Here is a 20,026-nt window from a genome sequence, read left to right as displayed (position 1 = left end):
AGGCTTTCAGGGCTGGGTAAGATGCTGCCGGCGTAGAAGAGAGCAGATCATGGAATGAAGACCTTTTTTCAGTGGTAGAAACTTTCTCCCGCAATTCGGGAACAGCCGGGGCTTTCACCAGGGAGCACAGAGACCCGTTTCTGCCTGTTGCGGGCCGGCCTGGAGCGGGGGGGGCCGTCCCCCCTCCCTCAGAGCGGCCCCAGGACTAGCGCTCGGAGAAAGGGGAAAAGGAGCGGCTTTTCCCAGCTCTTTTCCCCGGGGGCGCGGCGGTAGGCTCTGAGCCCCCTGCCCGGCCGCGTCCCGACTCCCGCCCCTCCATCCAGGGCTCCTCCATCCTCCCTCCACGCCTCGTGCGGCCGGGCCGGAGCCGCCGGGGCCCGCGGCCGCCCCGCCCCGCCGGGAGGGCGCTGCGCCGGCGGGGCTGCCCCGGCGGGAAGCGCCCGGAGCCGCGGGGCTTGCGCGGGGCCGGCGCCGCCGAGGCGCGGGACAAAGAGCCCCGGGCCGGGCCGGGCCCGCCGCAGGGGCAGCGCCCCGCGGGCACCGCCGGCTGGAGGGGGCGGCGGCCGGCCCGGCCATGCAGCTGCCGGGAGGGGAGGAGCAGAGCGGGCGGGGGCGCCCCGGAGGGGGCAGCGCCCGGAGGGAGAGGGGGGAGGTCTGGCGGTGCCGGCAGCCTCAGAGCGGGGCAGGGGCGCGGCGGGGCCGTGCCCGGGGCTGGCAGCCGCGGCGGTCGCCCGGGAGGGGCCGGACCGCTCTTCATGCGAGCAGGAGCCTCTCCCCGCCGAGCGGCCTCCCGTCCGCACTCCGGTGCCCGGCGTTGCCTGCAGAGCCGCGGCAGCACCGGGGAGTGACTCGGCGAGGGGAGGAGAAGAGGAGGAAAAGAAATCGGATTGCCGAAAGGATTAGGAAGTGGGGTGGGGAGCCGAAGCTCTCTCCCTCCCTCCCCCCCCCCCCCCCCCCCCCTGCCCGCACACATTTGTGAAGCTTTTCAGAGTTACCCTTCAGCATCAGTACCGGCAGGCGACCGGCGGAGCCGCGACAGCGGAAGGTGCTCGGCAAACTGCAAGAGCGATCAGAGGGAGCGGAGTGGCCCGGGCCCCTGCCCGCGGGGCACCGCGCTTCCCGGCTCCGGTGGTTTAAATATACATAGACAAGATATAATTTTTTTTTTTTTACGTTTTTACTGCTCCTCTCAGAGGACAGGATTTGGAGCATTAAGGGCGGGCGTGCTGCCAGACCTCCTGCCCTGGACGCACGAGGTGGAGAGAGAGGAAGGGAGAGATGCCTCTGATTAGAGGGAAAGTCGTGCTCATCCTCGGATTCGTCTTCCTGACAACTTTCCTGGCTGCGGTGAGAGGGCTGCCCGTGAGAGGGAAACAGCGCAGCAATACCCCGAGGGAGAGGAGCTCCAAGCTGGCGGAGGTAGGGCGATCTTTGGGGAAATACGGAGAGCCGGGAGGGTGCTAGGGCGAGCTCTTCCTCAGCTTCTGCACCCCCTCCCGTGCCCAGGAAAGCCGAGGGAGAGCCGGGAAAGCCGGCCACCTGGGCGGTCACTGGGGCTCCCTCGGAGGTAGCTGTGCGTCTCGGACGGGAGCAGCATCCAACACGTGTCCTGCGGCCGCCCAGAGCTCCGGGGAGAGAAGCAGCCGCGGGGAGAAGCAGGGGCCCCCCTCTTATCGGCTGTTTCCTCGCTCGCTGAGGGGCAGAGCCCTTTCCTGGCCTGCGGGATTCTCGGGAAGCCTCAGGTCTTCGCACCGCACAGAGGATGAAGGAAAGGGAATGCTTTAGGCTTTGAGTTCGGGGCCGAGTGCCGTGACCCGGTGCCCGGGAAGATCTGTTGCCTCCGGCAGCCAGCATCCCAGGTGGGAGAGAGGGGTCCGGGTGCAGTGGAATTAGCAGTTGGTGCCCTGCCAGGAACACCAAATCTCCTCTAGCAGAAACCTAAGACACGATAGATTTCAGCCATCATCTCTCCTCCCCTCCCCGCCGAAACGCCCCCGGGGCAGGTTCCGGAGCGGCCATACTCCCTTCTCATGCCGGCAGCCTGCGCCCCGCAGTGCCCCCGGGGCAGGCGGCCCTGGGAGCCCCCCGGCCGCGAGGAGGGGATGGATGTCCCGGGCTGCGCCTCTCGCTCCTCGGAGTGCCGGATCCTGGCCCGCGCTGGCTGCCGGGCGCGCACTGTGGAAGGGGAAACTTCAGCAGGCAATGAGGCACTGGTCAGACTGGAAGCCAAGTGGTGGAGCCTGATGCGGATGACGGGAATGGAACGGGAAAGAAACTACCGGGAGAGCGGGTAGTAAGGAAGACTATTGGATGGTTGAAACGAGCTGTTTTCCATCTGGAAATTATTTTTTGGAGGAAAAGTCATTCAGGCAGCAGAGCTGTGTTTAGAAAGTGCTCTTTCAAAGAATGCTGCTGCTGCTGCAAGTATTTGAAAGGAATGATTGAGAAAAGTGATGATCGGAGGAGTTTGAGCAGAACAGGGTAAGAGCAGCTCCGTCCTTGCTGGCGATATGCAGCAGGATGGAAAGCAGCAGATTTCATCTCCAGTGTCAGTCAGATTGGGAGAGGAGGTGCAAAGTGATGGGAATGTACCGAATTGTAAGTTCATGCCAAACCAAGGTCTGATCTGTGGAGGAGTCATGCTGGCAGCTCCTGTCGGGTGCACTAAACTCCATTCCAGCATGAAGGCTAGGGCACAAGTGTGAGGAGGGAATCTGCCACATGGAATGCTTGGCTAAGGGACAAGAGAGGCTGCATCCAGCCAAGTACCACTAGTCAAGTCTGGTGATGGTATTGAGTGGAGCATGGACAGAACAGATGCAAAGAAAACTGCGGGGGATGATGTGCTGTAGTGCTGGTAATGCCATGTTGATGCTGTACTTTGCTAGCAAAACTTCAACCATAGACGTAGATGCTGCTTCAGTTGCCAGACAAATGTCAGGCAGAGTGACCTCAGGCTCCAGCTGCAGGAGTAGGGATTTACACTTGAAATCCAGGAAGGTATTGCAGCCCTGTTGCAGGGACCAAGGATAGGGACAAGCTGTCTGTTGGGAAGTTGTGCATGCCCCCACCACGGGACCCTGCAGCGCAGTCTCAGGCTCCTTTTTATCTGACATCTAAAATACATGGGAGAGCATGTGAGCTGCTGTCAGTCGCGGTTTGTGAATGGCTGTGAATGGGGAGCGTTGTGCGGCCAGCCAAAGATCACACACGGCACTTACACAGCGCGGCCTCTGTCCCCGGGACCTTTGCTTCTTGCAGAAATACAAACATGCAGGAGGGGTATAGGCAAAGGTTTGAGAGTGGAGGTTAGGAGCAAGGAGGAGGTCGAAGAATGGATTCCTCTGGCAGTCTGCTGCACCCTGCATCCCTCAGAGTTCTGGGGGCACAGTTCTCATGGCAGGGAGGAAGCAGTAGGTATTGGCATGTGTCTCCTAGCTGTGTTTTGGGATGAGATCCTCTTTCTGGTGGATGCAGGAGACAATTTAGAGTAGTCATGCCCAGCTGTTTGAACTAAAGCAGAGAGCACAAGCACAGCAGCATGGTGGTTAAAAAAATCCAGAGTGATTTTGGGTCATACACACAGATGGTTCCTGTTGCAGCACTGATATGTCCTGTTTCTATGGCAGCAGGGCAGCCACAGCTGGAGTATTGGTTACACTACGGGTAATGCCCTACAGATGTGGGTAGAATGAAGGGGGCTGTGAGGAGAAAAATAGAAATGACAAAGCAGAGCAGATAGACAATCAAAACCATTAAACAATTACATAACTTGGACTTATTTTAATTTAATAACTTTGTTTAAAGCAAACATTTTTCCTTGTTTTAGAATTGAATGGGAATTTTTGTAATATGTGCTGAGTCTTAGAGTTAGACTTCTATACTAAAATAGTTTAGAAAAATTAGAACAAGTAAGTTTTTCAGTAAATTTTTAGAGACAGAAAGTCTTATTATTGTAGGAAGGATGGAGGGAACACATGCTTTGTTTTTGGATGTTAGCCTTATTGGTGTGTCCGAAGTCCTGTACCTCAATCAGGATCCAGTATTTCCAGTCATTACCAGAGGAGCAAATACTTGGCATTTACATTATCTCAGCAATGACACTGTTCAGCAAAACTTTGCTTTTTTTTGACACATATACTGTGCTCAGCATAAACAACAGATGTAGTGAGAATATTTTGCTATTTCTTCAGTCTGTTTGACTAGAGGTTGAAAAGGCAGGATGAAAATGTTGAAAGGGAGTTTTCTTTTGGAACTTTGAATTGAATCTAACAAGAGAAGACACCTGCTCATTTGGAGGTTTGTTGGTGATGTTTGGGAAGGCGGGTGGGTTCAGAAACAGCACACAGCTGTACAACAGGGGTTTAAAGAATGCTTTTGCAGGTTGGATGCATCATACTTTGATGTGGGCAGAAATGTGGCAGGATGGAGCACTGATGGTTAAGTGGCTCTTCAGATCTGGATAACTTAATATTTGGAAAAGCTTGTGTCCTTTGTGGAGACAAGGTAGAACTCATCACATCACTTAATGGTTTGTTTGTTCATTTATGAAGTCAAGAGGTATAAATGAAAAAAATATGTTTTGATAAACTCACTGGATTTCAAAATATTGGCCCTGAACGTTGATAATAGAAGTTAGGATTCTTTCCAGCTGATGCCAGTAAGTTACGGTGCTCTTCTGGTAAATAGAAAACAGCCACAGCACTAACACACTACGAAGTCAGGAGTGATCAAGTTAACATTAGGAGTGATTAAATCTGTGTGAACTGACACAAGAGTTTCAATAGTTGTGCATAGGAATAACCGTGCCGGCGGGGATGGTGACAGGGGTGTAGGAGCATCCCGGTGCTGCTGGGGTGAGGCAGAGCAAACAGTATTTTATGGAGGGTCCAGCCCCCCCAGTACAGCTCTGGTGGGCTTGGTGGGTTTTCTTTTCCAGGAGGGAACCATTCTTGAGAGGAGCCCAAGAGCAATGTTAGCAAACTCCCCAAAGCGCCCAGGATGTCACTGCAGGGCTGGGACTTTCTGTTGGATTTCCCCTGCTCTGAGGCTGTGAGCAAAGCAAATCTGGCATCTGCGATAAGAGATAATGAAAGGCGATAAAAGAAATATCAAGCATAACATAAAGGCTGAGTTGGCTGCAAATCAGTGGGTTTGTGCAGCACCTGATATGGCTGGCTCCTGGTCCCTGAGAAATAAGGAAAGAAGTAACAACACTACTCCTTATTTACTGGTTAAACTATGCAGTGAGAAAAACAATGGGAAACTACTTGTAAAACTGAAGGTCTACACCTGATTAAAAATAATTTAAGAATTAAATGTGTAGCATGGCCGGAGATACCAGCAGACACTCGAGTGAAGGAGCTCCAAGGTGACGTGGTGCGGCTGTACTAGATTTAAAACGCGTTAAAGGGAAAGAAATATCACCTGGGCTTGAGTGGAGTTTGTCAGGCGCCTCTAAGTCAGGGTAGCCCTGTCATTTGGGAGCCCTAATGTAGCCAAGACACGTTGGTTTGGGGAAACCACTGGGGTGATGGGTAGCACAGGCACAGAGCTCTGCTGGAACAGACCTATGCCTCCCCGCCAGCTCTTGCTCCATCTTGACTCCTTCAGGGCTCTGGCCAAGAAGAGCATCTCAGTTTCCCCAGAGCCGTCTCGCCCTGCTGTGGATGTCCAGCTTGTGTCCCCCGTGGGGAGCACCTTGTGGCCTCTCGGGAGAGCCCAGCTGCGGCAGAGCGGGGACAGCTGGCTCGGTGCTGGCTGCCTGCACAGCCGGATCCCCGCAGCCACTGCGGGCTGTGTCAGTAGCAGAGTCATTTTGCCCGAGGATGTGCTTTTTACCTTTTCGTTTCTTCAGCAATTAAGCGTTCTTGTCCCTGGCTTTGTCCTTGGCGGAGGTCGGATTTGTGGGTACAAAACGTTCACTGAAGCATCCTTCCGCCCTGAAAGGGGCTCTTTGTGCGCAGGGAGGTACTTCGCCCTTTGTAGCAAATTCTCTTTTGAGAAGTGCCAAATTATCTTAGTCAACACAGTTGAAAACCCTCCCGCCCTGGGGCTGAGACGGCAGCAGAAACAAAGGCGAGCCGGGTGTAGGGAAGCTGCCCAACAAGGGGGCTTCTTCCATTTTCACTGCACAAATAGGTCTGCTGCGTTCCCATTGTTACAATCAAAGGGGTTCCTGTAAAAGGCACATGTAAGGGGAAGAGATTAGGTATAAATCGCCCCACAGGCTACTGCCCTGCACTCTCAGGGTTCCCAAAATTGTCCAGCTCGTGCAGACCCTTTCCCCTAAGACAGTCAAGCTGGAGGACTCATCCTGCCTCCAGCCATGATCCTTCCCAGTGGGGTGGAAGAGGGAGCAAGATGGAGAGCAATTCCGGCTTTCCTCTTGTGTCTTAGGGGTAGGGAGTGCAAACTGGTCCACAGTAGCAGTAAGTATTCTTCCTCTCAAAATAATGCTCAAAACAAGAAGCCTGATACTTCCCTTAGGGAAGCCTGAGGACAGTCTGAGCTGCAGACAGGCCAGCAAGGTGTACCTGTGCTGTCCAGCTCCTTCAAAGCAAATGTTGTCAGCCAGAGGCTCAGATTTTATATAGTATACTGGAGCAAGGAAGAGATTGCGGCATATTTCACTGTTAAATCAGATTTGTTTCAGACAGAAGCTTGCAAAAGTGCAGTGTAAGGACTACTTTGCTAGTTTGTTTGCTTGTTTTGGTGAAATGTTTTTGCAAGGAACCTTCATTGAGCAGCCTGATGCTTTTATGTGGCCAGCTATAAAAGTCAGCCTGCCTGTGTTGCTTCCAAGCAATTCAGTTTCTCCATGTTCCTTCCACGAAGGGACTCCAGGAGCTTGTCTGAGAAGTTGTTTGAGATGTACTCTCACCTCAGTACTTACGAGATGGAGACACCAAAAATATGGTAACCTACCTGCTTCTGAGTCCTGGGTGGCCCTTGACATGAAGGGCACCAATGCGTCTTGGGGTTCAGGCTGGTTTAGTCTCCAGGGCAATGATACAACTTCAAAGGGAACAAAATGCAGTAAATTGCTGCCTTCTGCTGTCCCCTGAGCACCACAAGACAGGCACAAGGTAGAGACCTGGCTTCAGGCAGCCAGGAAACATCTATGCATACAGGGAGGAGGTGGTGAGACATGGGTTTATCTTGGATTAGGAGCTGGTGGTTGGCCTGGTCTTTCAGGCTCTTATCTAGCACTCAGGACTTGGGCTGCAAGGCAGGTGTGGGAACATGTCCCAAGACATGTCCCAAGAGAGCCACTACCACTCAGGGCTCAGCAGGAGGCTGTCACATGGGTACAGTACCCTTCAGGTGAGCCACCTTCCGTCCCAGCCCTGGCAGCCCCAGCCAAGGCTGAGCAAGGCAGCCCCGGCTCTTTCCCAGCAGCTGAGCCCCCAGGTACCTGCTGGCTGAGGAGGCAGTGTTTGCTGGGAGGCCTGGAGGTGCTGTGGGACGTGCCCCATGTGGAAAATTGACTTCTCTTGGCTTCCCTGGGATGTCCTCTCTTCCTCAACACTTTGGCACTCCCTCCTGCTGTCCTCCCTGCCCTCCCCTTCACCTGCAGCCATTCCCATAGCAGCCAAAATAACAGGGAGTTCCAGCTGCACTGTGCTGTACCATGAGCAGTTCCATTGAGACGAGGTGTTGTACAGATGTCTTCATGTATGCAGTTCCCAGCACCTTCCCCTCTGGAGACACTGTGGTTTTATTACATGCTAAGGCTGCTGGCTCCTTAAAATCAAAGCTGGCTGGGGAGGGGAGTTGAGCTTGACCCCAGGCTGGGGAGCTGTACCCAAGCACCTGGGGCAGGGACTGCTGGCTGAGAGTCATCCCAGCTTTGCCTGTTCAGGAGGATAAGATGCAGCATCCCTGCCTGGATCCCTTCCTGTGCAGGGCGTGGAGATACTCCAGGTCTGGCTCAGGTGCCCATTTTGAAGGGATCCCTGTTGGATTTGCATTTGTTTGGTTGGCTGCATTAATTACCCCAATGCTTGCACCTTTCGTGAGACAAGGGGAGCAGGTGCCCCCTGCAGTCCATCCTACCTGTGATTCCCTCCCCCACCTCTTCTAGCCAGCAGGGGAGGCTGGTGTTGATCTGGTCCTGGCAGTTTCTACACCTGCTTTGCGATATTTCGGGTTTTCTTCTTTTGCAGTTTCATCTAGGCTATGGCAGGCAAGGAAGCAGCAGCTGGAGCAGTGGGAGTTAGGGTGTGCAGACTAGCAAATGCAGATCATTAGCTGGAACAAGTTAATGGTTACTGAAGCACATGAGGTTTAGAGCTGGAACGAGTTAGCAGTGACTCCCTCTGATGCACTGGGAGCTTATGTGTGTTACTGCTCAACTATGTTAACAGAAACCATGTGTCCTAGCAGGAGCATTTGTCAGAGACCACCAGAAGATGTGGATGTGTGTCTGTTCATCTCTCGTGGGGACCTCTCCATGCAGCCTCTGTGGAGGCCTTGCTCCCACCGTGACTGAGCAGAAGTCTCAGGGTCTTCAAGTAATGGGTGCCTTGCCACCGGCTGCTGTCCTTGCAGCAAGCACCAGCCATCAAGAATTGGCCCTTGGGACTGTGCTCTTGGGCAGAGTCTCTGGTGCGAGGACAGCCCCATCTGCTGTGCTGGGATGTATCCACAGTGCCAAGGATATGCTCCAGCTTCTCCACCACAAGGCCTGCGTGGTTCATCTGAGTAGGAAGCAGACCAGTTCCCCCTTCAGGGCAGGTGGGGAGAAGAAGCTGAGCTGTGGTGAATCTTCTCCAAGTGCAACGTGGGAGACCCGCATGTGTGCCTGGCCTTGTCACAGGCTGCCTGAGGAACATGTTTTCTTCGTCTGAAAAATGGGAGTTTTGCAGGCAAAGAAATTTGGTCAGTGTTAAAGAGTGAGAAGATGTTTATGGTAGAGAAGCACCTGTCAGTCGAACAACCCTGATCTGCATGAGGAGGGCAACAGCTTGGCATGGTGAGGGGAAAGGCCACGAGGCTGCTGCTCTTCCTCCTTGTGTCGCAAGGGATCAGGGGGAGCGAGGAGCACACCCACAGGAGAGCTGACTGTGCTGAGAGGAGCTGGGCTGTGCCAGCGGGATGCATGCTGAGGAGCAGTCTCAGTAGTCTGGACAACCTCCTCATTTTTGGTCTTACACAGAGTCCACTATGCTGTGTCCTTGCTCCTCATGGTGCTGTGTGCTGCTGCTTTTCCATGCTGTGGTGTCTTCTGCTCCAGGGCTGGCTCTGCCTCAGGGGCAACTGAGTCACTGACCTTGGAAAGAGTTTTGAGATTATAGTTGTTGCAAGTGTGAGACATGAAAATAAATGTGAAACACGAGGAAGCCTTTGATGCTGCCTCCTGCAGCTCCCTACCCAAGACAGTTGGAATGAACTAGTTAGAAAAGAAAGTGATACCATATGATCTAAAGTATTTTGATAACTGCATGAAAATTATAATCATGAGGGTGTAATAATTATCTGCACAGCCCACAGTTTGCTGCTGGCTCCTGCTGGTCTGTCCTAAACAGGATCTGCCCATGTATGCACGATAAGCAAGTGCCTCATCTGTTCCATGAGCACTTTGTAGAACTCTCCTAAAACCTAAAGGGAGTCTTTATTAAAAGAAAAGAACAAACCAACAGAAACAAACAAGCAAGCCAATAACTGCCCCCACAGCACCTGTGTAAGTTGATCCTGAGGTGGACCAGATAGTACAGCATTTGGGAAGTCTCTGTTCTGCTCTTCACCTGTGCCACAGCCCCTTTGCAGACAGGAGTGTAACCCAGGGCACAAGAAGAGGGAGGCAACTGGAGGTGTTAACCTCTTTAAATTACCCCTGGGAGATCTTCCAGAGCTCACATGTCAAAATCCTGAGTGATAGCTTCTGCTAAGCCACCTGCCCATAAGTCTAAATGTGTTGGATCTGATAGCTTTGATTGAGGCTCCGAAGGTCTCACAGACAGTAACAGGAACTGAGTGGCATGTTTACCTTCCCTGTTATCTCCTAGGTACCCACCCAGCTCTTGACACCTCTGGAGGATGCTGTGCTCTGTCATGGCTCTGGGAAATCCCTTAAGTGGGTGATGAGCTGATGGGTGGCAGAGGTCACTTGCCTAATGTGTGTCCCATGGATTTTCCATCTGGCTGAAAAAGTGCCAGTAGACAGGTTATGTGCTGGTGGATGGGTTATGAGCCAGGAGGATCAAACTACAGCCCTCAGGAGGCTGCGGTGGTTTCAGCTGGCTGGGCTAAAAAAGCCCTTTATTTGAGCAGTGCCTCATAGAGGAGAAAGTATGTAGTATGGGAGGGAGGCATCATGGCATACTGCATTTGTTCCTGGTGATTACCCTGCTGTTCAACCTTACTTTATTTTAAAGAGACAACAGTGTTACCTGTTGACACTAGAGAAACCTCCCTTTCTGCCCATCCCACCAGCAAAAATTGTCATGAGCCTTTCTGCAAACTGCAGCCCCAGAGCTAACCCAGACATGCTGGGTTTCCTTCTAAGGCAACCAACCAGTCTTCTCTACTTCCATAGCTTTATAGTAAAATCCTGCTCTGGAGTTGTTCCTGTCCAATTTCAGTCCAAATATAATTTTTTTAAATAGTTTCTCCACATCCTTGCGGCTCATTTAGGTAAATCTAAAAAGAAAAGTTTTATAGTTAAAAAAAAATTTAAAAATTGTACGTGACTAATTCTTAAGTGTGCAAGTTTGCAACAGACAAATTTTAAAATAATGTTGGAGAGAGCTTGGGGGAAAGAGAAGGAAGGTCTATTCAGGAAAAGATCAATAGTTCTTTTGGTGGTTTCTTGTTTCAATACAGCATGGTAAAACTGTTCAAAGGAAACCTAACACAAGCAGTAATGATTAAGCAACAAAAGCCCCCATTCCTTATAATTATAGCTCAGTGTGATACCAGCCTTTAGCAAATACGTCATTTTCTTCACTGCAGTGTTAACTAGCCCAAAGCACAGCCTGAATGTTGCCTCTGATCTGACTGCCGTGTGCACAGGTTTCTTTGGCTCAAGCTGAATGAGTTTATGTGCTCGATAATTGGCTTGGGATAGGTGTGGGTAGAAGCTGCATCCTCTGAGCTTGTCCTGTGCTGGTGACTTCCTTGCTCCACTGGCTGCTGATGCACAAGCTCTAGCAGTGCTTCACTGCCAGGGGAGTTCTCTCAAATGTACTTGGGTTGGTTTAACCCCATGATGAGGGGCAGCTCTGCTCAGCAGTGTATGTAGTTACAAAGAGCACTGCTGGTGCTCTGCAGCTTGCAACGCCTACAGAGATGCTGAGGAACGTGCTGGAGGGACAAGTACCTGTGGCTGTGTAAGGGGCAGTGTGGTAGTGACCCTGGTTGCCGAAGTGCAGTACAGCACAGGAACTAGTCTGATGATGTTTTCTGGTTTTAAACTGCTGTAGGATCTGAGATGTCATGTCTCTAATGGTAAGAGTTGCAGCACGTGAACATCAGTCATTTGCTTCCTTAACCCAGATTTAGCTCAAAGCCTTACAGACATTTCTAGCAAAATCACAAGTTCTAAGAGCAGAAGAAATTACTAGAGCCTTGAATTTCTTCCATAGTGCAGTTGCAGTACTCACACATTGAGCCCAGTGATGTGGGTTTGACAGTCTCCACAAGAGAAATTGTCACTTTCCTTGTTAATTGTTCCTGTGCTTAATTACCTATGGCATTAAAAACCTTATTCCTCAGTTAAATTTGTTTGCCTTTCACTGGGGCACATTGCTTCCTATTATGTGTTTCTGTTCTGGATTATAGAGTCTCTGGTGCCTGATGGATTACTGCCTTAAAGAATTGGAAAACTGAGTCATTGCTTTCTTTTTTCAGCATGACAAACAAATTGAATTGTACAAGTCTTTCACTGGAAAAGTCTTTCCATCCCTTGAAATGTTTTTGTGGTTGCTCTCTTCATCATCTCCAGATTTTTGAGCAATCCTAATAGAGGTGTATGGACTAGAAATAGAAAAATGTCAGCCTTTAGTCTCCAGAGAAATGATGTGTGCCTTTTCCCACACCTTTTCCAGATGCCTTGTTGCCCATGTTATGTACAAAGTAGACATGACACTGGGGTGAATTGCTAATGAGTTACTTCCCCTTCCAAACACCTCTTCTAAGCTAGTGCCTCAGGGTGTTTTAGTGGCCAGTCCTACACGTGGGACAGCCTGGACTATCTGGGAAGGGCTCCTGGGCTGGTAGGTAGGCAGGTGTGATCCTGCTTATAGCCTTATAGTCAAAACATGATCTTCACAAATGGAAAGTTCATGCTCTTTCCTGAGTGCTGCCCCAGAGCTTCTCTCAGGTTCCTGCCCTGGTTACCCTTATCCCCAGCCAGGTAGGATGTGCCAAGTGTAAACAGGAGCAGCTGTGGCAATTCCTTGTTCAGCTTTTTCCTTTGCTTGGTGCTGGCTGGTCGCAGGAGAAGGCTGGAACTCACCCACAAGACATTGATGGTTTCCCAGCAGTCTGCTTCCATGGTGGTGGAAGGAGAAGGGAGCTGCTGATGACCAGCTCTCCCATGGTTTGCAGACTTTCTCCTGTGCTCTACAGAGAGCAGGGGAATGGAGTGCTCCCTCTGGACAAACCAAGTCTTCTCTTCCCTCTGCCCACTGCAATGGCTTAGCTCCAGGCTTGATGGCTTTATCCTGCTGCTCCTTGGAGAAGCAGAGGAGGAGAGGGTGCAGGAGTGCAAACCTCAAGGACAGCTGCTTATGTGGCTGTCAGGGGACCCTTGGTGACTTGGAGAAGACAAATCTGATGCATGGATGCTCTGACCTGGAGGGAGCACTGGGCCTTCTAATAGCTTGTTAAATCCATGGATTGATTGTCCATGGGGCAGGACACTGAGCCTGATGGAGGGTCATCTGATGCAGGGATAGATTTTAACCCAGCAAAGCTTCAGAGCGATGCAGATGGCAACAGGAGGGAAGCGTTGGGTGGTACATTGTAGTGACCATTGCTGAAGGGCTCTTGGCCATCCAGGGTTGCCACCCCTGTTGTGCTTATGCCTCCAGAGTATCTGGGAGCTGAGGGAGTTCTGTTTGCCCTGCAACACTCTTGCAGCCAATTCCCCTGGAGCAGTTTTACATTCTCCTGTGGGAACAGTACCCTGAATTTCTTGAACTTGTTTGGGCATAAAATCTAAATTAGGCACTGAGTGTAAATTTGGTGACTTTGAGTCTGTTCCTGGCTTGCTTGCTTAGTGTCCTTAGGTGAGCTCAGATCTTGTAGAGACCTCACTTTCCATGTGTATTTATTTTGGGTTGTGTGTGAAAGGAGCTTACCCAGCCCAATAAGCTCTTTGCAAATTAGGCAGGTAGACCAGCCTTGCAGGGCTGATGTCAGTCTCTTGTGCAGGGGTTGTGTTGGGCATGTGCAGCTGGCAGCAAACCCAGCACCAGCAGGCAGTGTCACGCAGCCAGCACTGGGACATGGCTAGGTTTGTCTGCTCAGCCTCCCTTGCTGATTTTGTTCCACTGGGGCTCCTTGTTCCTTGTCAAGGACTCCTGGGACATGACAGAAGACCTAGCAAAGGGCAAAGGCACTCAGAAATAGGCTGAGACAGAGCCAGGCATCATTCCCATACATTCTTCCTAAAACCGTTGTGGTTTGGATGAGGACAGAGGGAGCTGGGAGGGGAAGGTGTATGCAGGGGTGTCTTTCTGCTCAGGTTTGCTACCAGCAGTGCCACAGGAGTCCTCCAGGCCAGGGAGAGGGGCAAGCCCCCAACGCTCTCTCTGGGCAGCCCAGGTTCTGTCCTCTCTGCAGCCCTCTCTCCTCCGGGCCCATCTGGTGAAGTCTGTCACCGGCCCTTCCCTGCGTTCAGCCTGCTCTGGGCTGCAGCCAAGGGACCAGCAGCGTCCCTGCTGCTCTTTTCCCTCCCCCGGGGATGGAGGGATCGCGGGCTTTGATGTACAGGGACAGGGCTGGGGACGGGCTGTGTGCGCTCATGAGAGTCTGGCTAGGCTCCAGCTGCCTTTGAAGTGCTCCAGTGATCAGGATGAAAGGGAGGGGAGTCCTTCCCCAAACCATCTGGCTCTAATTGCAGGTAGAAATGCCTCTCTGCGTCCCCCCCCGCCCGGCGCCGTGGGGAGGGGGCACTCCATGCTCTTGGTTAATCCCACGGCTCTCGACTGGGCTGACGCGAAGGGTGAGAGCTTGGGAACAAAAGGGGTTTTCAGCTGGGCAGCCAGAAATAGGCAGACACTGGCGGAGGTGCTGGGAGTTCGGGCACCTCTGCTCTCAGCCTTGAGCTGCGGGGCCCTGCAGACCTTCCCAAGGACGCCCGTGCCCCGAGGGGGGCTTTGCCAGTTGTTCCCATCTCGGGTTTCTTGGGCACACTGGAGCCTGCTCGCCCCTGGAGTCACGCTCTGTCGTGCCAGCGTGCACCGAGTGCGGGACGAGGAACGTGGGAACTCGCTGCGAGCACAGACATTTGGCAGCATTTGCTGGCCACCTCCCTGGCCCCCCGGATGACTGGTGCTGCCTCTCGGGCGAGGCTCCCTGTCTGCTACCCCTGCTCCTCCTCCTGGGGCTGGAGGGCGAGCCATGTGCCCCTGGAATGGCAGCAGCACTCAGAGCCATTGGCAGCACTCGCAAGTGAGTTTTGTTGACTTGTTTGGCTGGGCATCTTCCCTTTCCCAGAGAGCTAAAGGTAGCTGGGTTATATCTGCCAGCAGCTTCTTTCCATCTTTGTGGTAGCCTTTGGGCACCATCAGAAGTTTCTATTAAACCTGTGTTGCTTGAAGTAATCTGCCCTAATACCAATACCACAGAACAATTTATTTGGGTGAGGTTTTCCCCTTTGTCATAAAGTCCTGGTTATAAACTTCTTACATAAATATACAAGATTATTAAACATGACCTGTGGTAACTCTGTGACCAGAAGCATCCCTTGATATTAACCCATTTCCAGGGACTGAGAAATAGCTAAAAAGGGAGAGTTAGAAGTGGAAAGCCAGGCAAGATGGGCAATGGGACAGCAGAGGGATGCAGAGAGGGTGGTCATGGGTTTGGGAAGTACCAGTCTGAACACACCTGTAGGCTCAGATGCATCAGAACTGAGCACTGGCACAGCACAGGGCACTTTTATTAACTTGATAGATTAACAGGTTAATTGCTATCCTGATGTTGCAGTAAGATGGGGTGGAGGAACTGCCTGGGGCAGGAGACCAGACCCATCTTTACTGGGCAGCAGTTTGCTCCCTGCCCTGCACTGCCACCCTCAAGAGATGTTCTCTCTGACTCTTCCCTCTCCAGGTCTCAGCATCATCCAACCCCCGTTCAGCAGGGGACGAGGAGCTGCCACCATCGGGCAAGGCGCGGGGGCTGAGGCGGAGCGGGCAGGCTGGCTCGCGGCGGCACAGGCGCAGAGGGGTGGCTCAGCAGGCTGCCAGGAACCCAGCACTGCCCCAGCCCAGTGGTGCTGGCCAGGAGAGCCTGCCCTTCATGCTGGACCTGCAGAACTTGCCAGGGCTGGCCAATGTGGACTTGAGTGCACAGAACCCCAACATCCAGGTGGGGAGTGGGTCTGGGAAGGCCACAGGGGGGATGTGGGTGAGCACTGTGGTGAAAGGGATGCTCTCCAGCTTCATTTGGTTCCTTAAGAGAAAAGATCTCATGAGCAGGGTCTGTGTGGCCACTGTCATCTGTTTTCTTGGTGACTACCAGCTGCACATAGCTGGCATGGAGAAGCTCGTTGACTGAGGAATTTCCCCCCCCCCCCAACCCCTTTTCACAGAGCAGGAGTAAATCCTCCTAACGTGGGTGACCTCAATTTCTGAGGGTGGCGTTTTCCCCTGTGGGTGACCACCAGCTCCCCTGTTCTTCCCACTCTGTCCCTACTCAGTCCCTCTGGATGAGTAGAGACTGTTTACGCTCTTCATATGGTCCTGCAGCCCAGAGTGTCTCTGGTCTCTTGGGCTGGGAACCAGCACACGGTCTGGTAGGTCTGTCCAGGGGCTGTGCCCCAGCTCACTGCCTTGCCTCATATCTGCCCACCAGGTGACCATTGAAGTGGTGGATGATCCTCAGGCTGAGATGGAGATGGACTTGCTGAAGGAGACAAGTAATGACTGGTCTCTGACATCCTCTGAGTGGCTGTCTCACAAGGACCTGTTCTGGCCCCTCTTCTGGGAATACACTGACCCTGCTGAGGGGGAGGAGGAGGAGGAAGATGAAGAGGAGGAGGAAGAGGAGGAAGAGGACAACCTGGATGTAGGGGACAGGGAGGAGGAAGAAGAGGATGATGATGAAGAGGAAGATTACACAGCAGAATATGAGGAGGAGTCCATGCTTAGTGGAGTAGGCAGTAACTGGGACCAGCGATGGCCTGGGCAGAAGAACTGGATCTTTAAGGAAAAATACAATTACGGTGAGTTCTCTTGGCACATGCAGCTGCCCTGCAGACCAGCAATGCCCTCCCCTGTCCTGCCTGGCCCACAGCTCTGCACCAGGGGTCACAGTGCACTGGTGCTCAGCCCCTACTTAAAAAATAAGCAAGCATGCCAAGGAGCAAGGCCAGCACACTCAGCTGGGGCTGCCAGCAGTCAGACATGCCAGTGTCCTGGTGGGAATTGTCCTTGCATGTAATGGCACTGGAGCATGGACTCTAGTGCAGGCATGCTCAGATGAGACATAAAATGTAAATGTTTAATGACAAGTGCTGCTGCCGTTGACTCAGGTCCCTGTAGTGACATCAGTGCCAGAAGCCTTTTCTACAGACCTGGGTGTCCCCCAAGAGAAGAGCTGCAGAGAGCTAGATGGCAGATTCTAGTGGGCAGCTGGGCCAGGGCACCCCAGCAGCTCCCTCCTGCAGCTTCCTGACCCTGACCCCAAAACCAGCTAACCTTTGCTAGTACGTGATGTTCAGCATCATGGTCAGTGTGCTAGGCCATGTGGGGGTGGGCAGCGATACCTGTTTGGGTTGGTATGAATGGGAGCAAAGCTCTGAGAATGAGAGCCCTTGCTCAGGGCTGCTTCCCTGGGGTTGGCAGTAAGGATGGTGTTGGCTGGCCCTTGACATTGTGTGGCTGGGCACCTCCATGTGCCCCTGGCAGCACTGTCCCTGTTCAGGGATGGGGGCAGAGCTGAGGGAGGTGCCAGGTGGCTGCTGTCTCCCCTCCTGCCAGAAGCTTTGCTGGGATCCATCACTCTCTGCCTCTTCCCTGCTGTACACAGACTATGAAGATGAGGAGGAATGGAGCCCATGGTCCCCTTGCAGCATCACCTGTGGCAGTGGTAACCAGAAGAGGACCCGGTCCTGTGGCTATGCCTGCACAGCAACAGAGTCGAGGACCTGTGATCTGACACACTGCCCTGGTAAGCCCCTGGTCTTATCAGTCCTTGGGTACTGTCTGACTTGAGCTGGTCCCCACTGCTGCAGGATGGGCCTTGCTCGTGCTTCAAGAATTAGTTATGTTTAATGTGATCAGGGCTAATGACCATGGGGCTTTGTTTCCACAAAGAAGCTATGACTGGGCTTCTTGTCTCCCCAGGGAGTTGTGGGGCCCAGGCGTGGTAGAGATGGAATCACACACATTTGGTGTGTGACCTCTAGCACCTCTCTCACATTGGGAGCTTGAAATCCTCTCCTGAGGCATATTGAGATCCAGCTCTATCCACTGGGATTTACATAACTAACAGCTTCTGTTGGGCCAGTCTGGCTGCTGGCTCTTCCTTCCAAACACAGGGCCATGTTACCAAAGAAGTGGCAGGAGAGGGGCTGGGAGATGGACAGTGTCTGGTGCACATACAGAGGGAATAAAACCACCGTTCCTCCCGGTGTTCAACCAGGCTCTTTGTTTTGTTTTTTTTCTGTATCAAGGAGCAGAAGGAGAAATGGTCTTCCCCACAGAGGAGACACCTTTCAAAAGTGACAACACTACAGAGCTGTTCAACTCAGGTCAGCCTCTGCTTTGCGCTGGGGGCTTCAGTCACAGACCTTGGGAGGGTCATAGCTGGCTGGTGGGGAGGGCTCTGCCAAGGGGTCCAGACCTAAGTCATCCAGAGCACTGCCATGTGCAGGCTTCAGTGGTCATGCTGGGAAACCCAGTTGCTCCCACAGCCCTGGAACAACACAGTCCTGCTTTAGGGTTCTGTGGCTGAGGCCAGCCTGCCACTTGCCCTCTCCCGTGAGGGAATGTTGCCAGCCTGGCCTCAGCACAAAACCCCTTCCCTCTGTCATGCCTTGGGGATGGAGCCTGGGCTCCAGCTCGTCCCAAGAGCCTGGATGCTCCTGCCAGGTGGTTGCAGGTTCTGCTGGTGGTGTTGGCATGGCTTCAGGCAAATGGCAGCTGGGTAAAAAGTGGGTTGCAGAGTGCGCATGCCCTCACCCTTTTGGTACCCTCCCCACAGAGGTGGACAGCTGTGAGAAGTGGCTGAACTGCAAGAGCGACTTCCTCACCAAGTACCTGAGCAAGGTACTGACTGACCTGCCCAGCTGCCCCTGCTCCTACCCGCTGGAGGCCGTCTACAGTGCTGTCAACCTGCGGGACGAGCAGCGGGGCAAGAGCTTCCGATGGCGGGATGCCAGCGGCCCCAAGGAGCGCCTGGACATCTACAAGCCGACGGCACGCTTCTGCCTGCGCTCCATGCTCTCCCTGGACAGCACCACCCTGGCTGCCCAGCACTGCTGCTACGATGAGCACACCCGCCTCATCACCCGTGGCAAGGGGGCCGGTGTCCCCAACCTCATCAGCACCGAGTTCTCTCCGGAGCTGCACTACAAGGTGGACATGCTGCCCTGGATCCTTTGCAAGGGTGACTGGAGCCGGTATCACGCCGTCCGGCCCCCCAACAATGGCCAGCGGTGTGCTGACAACCCCGCCGAGGAGGAGTACCTGTCCCAGCTGCAGGAGGCCAAGGAGTACTAGCCACAGCTGCTCTCAAAGATGCCACCACCACCACTGGCTCGCACCCCTGCACAGCCTGGCCAGCCCTGACCCTGCTCATGGGCTCCTCAGTGGTGCCAGGCAAAATGGGGAAGATGTGCCATCTGTCTCATCCCCTCAGAGGGGTGTCTCAGCCCCACTCCGATTTCTGAGGGTGCTGGAGGTTATTGTGGTGCAGTCCCTGCCGTGCCACCCAGGGCAGTCCTGCAGTCTAGGGCTCCTGGGCTGGCATGTGGAGAGCAGCGGGGTCTGGGAGGTATAAAGGGAACAAGGGACTGCTCCTGGCTGCTTTTGTTCTCTATGACCTTTCAGCGCAGCCTGAGAGCTGAGCACAAGGTGAAGTGGGCTCAGCTCCTGCTGGCTTCACACCACATCTGAAGAGCTGCCGCAGGCATGGCTGCCTGCTCTTGTCTGTACATCTGCCCTGGCACATGCTGGTTTATGTCTGAAACCGGGGGTAGGTCTTCCTAGAGAGTGCAGGGCTGTTCCAGCCATGCATACAGAGCAGGGCCTTCCCCATCCTTGGGTTTGTGCATGCACGGTTGGGAAGGAGCAGGGAAAGGCTTATCAGGGTCTGTGGGTCTGGGGGGGGCTGTGGGGCAGGAGGGGACTGGCTGCCTGGGCTTCTTTGGCAAGATTGTCTAGCCATGAGGGTTCTGGCTGCCAAAGCTACATGTAGGTGGACCTCAGAGGAGGTCATCATGGGGACACACCACTCGTGTGCATTTCAGCCCCTCTGCCTTGGTGCTTGAGGGAACAGGGTGGTAGCATCTGTGCAAGTCACAGCACTAGCCTTCTACCAGACCTTAGCCTCTTGGCAGTCCCCAGAGGGTCTCAGGAGCTCTTGTGACACAGCTCAAAAGAAAGTCCTGTGTTTCCCACTCACAGCCCTGCCAGGGGCAGGAGGCACCTTGGCCACTGCTCATGCCGTTGCTGGTGAGGAGCAAAAAGCACTGAGTCAAGCCCTGCTCCATGCTCAGTCTGCCCATGTTCCCAGCTTCTCCATTCTGTGTCTGCCCAGGTCCCTATGTGGAGGCAGCCCAGATAAAGTGGGCCATGGACCCCTTAGCCTTGCTTCCAGGCCAGGCTCATCCAACTGTGGCTCCAGAGGA

At 53.4% G+C, this 20,026-nt stretch overlaps 1 protein-coding gene across 1 annotated transcript; it reads left to right on the top strand.

Annotated features, from left to right (window-relative positions):
- Positions 1–1,084: 1,084 nt before the first annotated feature.
- Positions 1,085–19,335, top strand: ISM2 (isthmin 2). The gene is made up of 6 exons (XM_088057946.1): positions 1,085–1,419; positions 15,283–15,540; positions 16,027–16,396; positions 17,203–17,343; positions 17,849–17,926; positions 18,379–19,335. The coding sequence occupies exons 1-6, from the start codon at positions 1,279–1,281 to the stop codon at positions 18,894–18,896; spliced, it is 1,506 nt and encodes a 501-aa protein (XP_087914072.1). The 5' UTR covers positions 1,085–1,278; the 3' UTR covers positions 18,897–19,335.
- Positions 19,336–20,026: the final 691 nt, after the last annotated feature.

Source organism: Pseudopodoces humilis, chromosome 7 (genome assembly GCF_049639895.1).
Source record: "Pseudopodoces humilis isolate 2021_Gansu_Grassland_sample_001 chromosome 7, ASM4963989v1, whole genome shotgun sequence".
NCBI classification, from domain to species: Eukaryota; Metazoa; Chordata; class Aves; order Passeriformes; family Paridae; genus Pseudopodoces; species Pseudopodoces humilis.
The sequence above is the reverse complement of the archived record's forward strand: the minus strand, read 5'-3'. Positions and strand labels throughout refer to the sequence as shown.

Bases quoted from the DNA above. Each gene is read 5' to 3' on its own strand.
- ISM2 (XM_088057946.1), top strand. From the start codon at position 1,279: ATGCCTCTGATTAGAGGGAAAGTCGTGCTCATCCTCGGATTCGTCTTC. The intron at 15,541-16,026 runs GTGGGGAGTGGG...TCTGCCCACCAG, and splicing joins CACAGAACCCCAACATCCAG to GTGACCATTGAAGTGGTGGA. The intron at 17,344-17,848 runs GTAAGCCCCTGG...TTCTGTATCAAG, and splicing joins TGATCTGACACACTGCCCTG to GAGCAGAAGGAGAAATGGTC.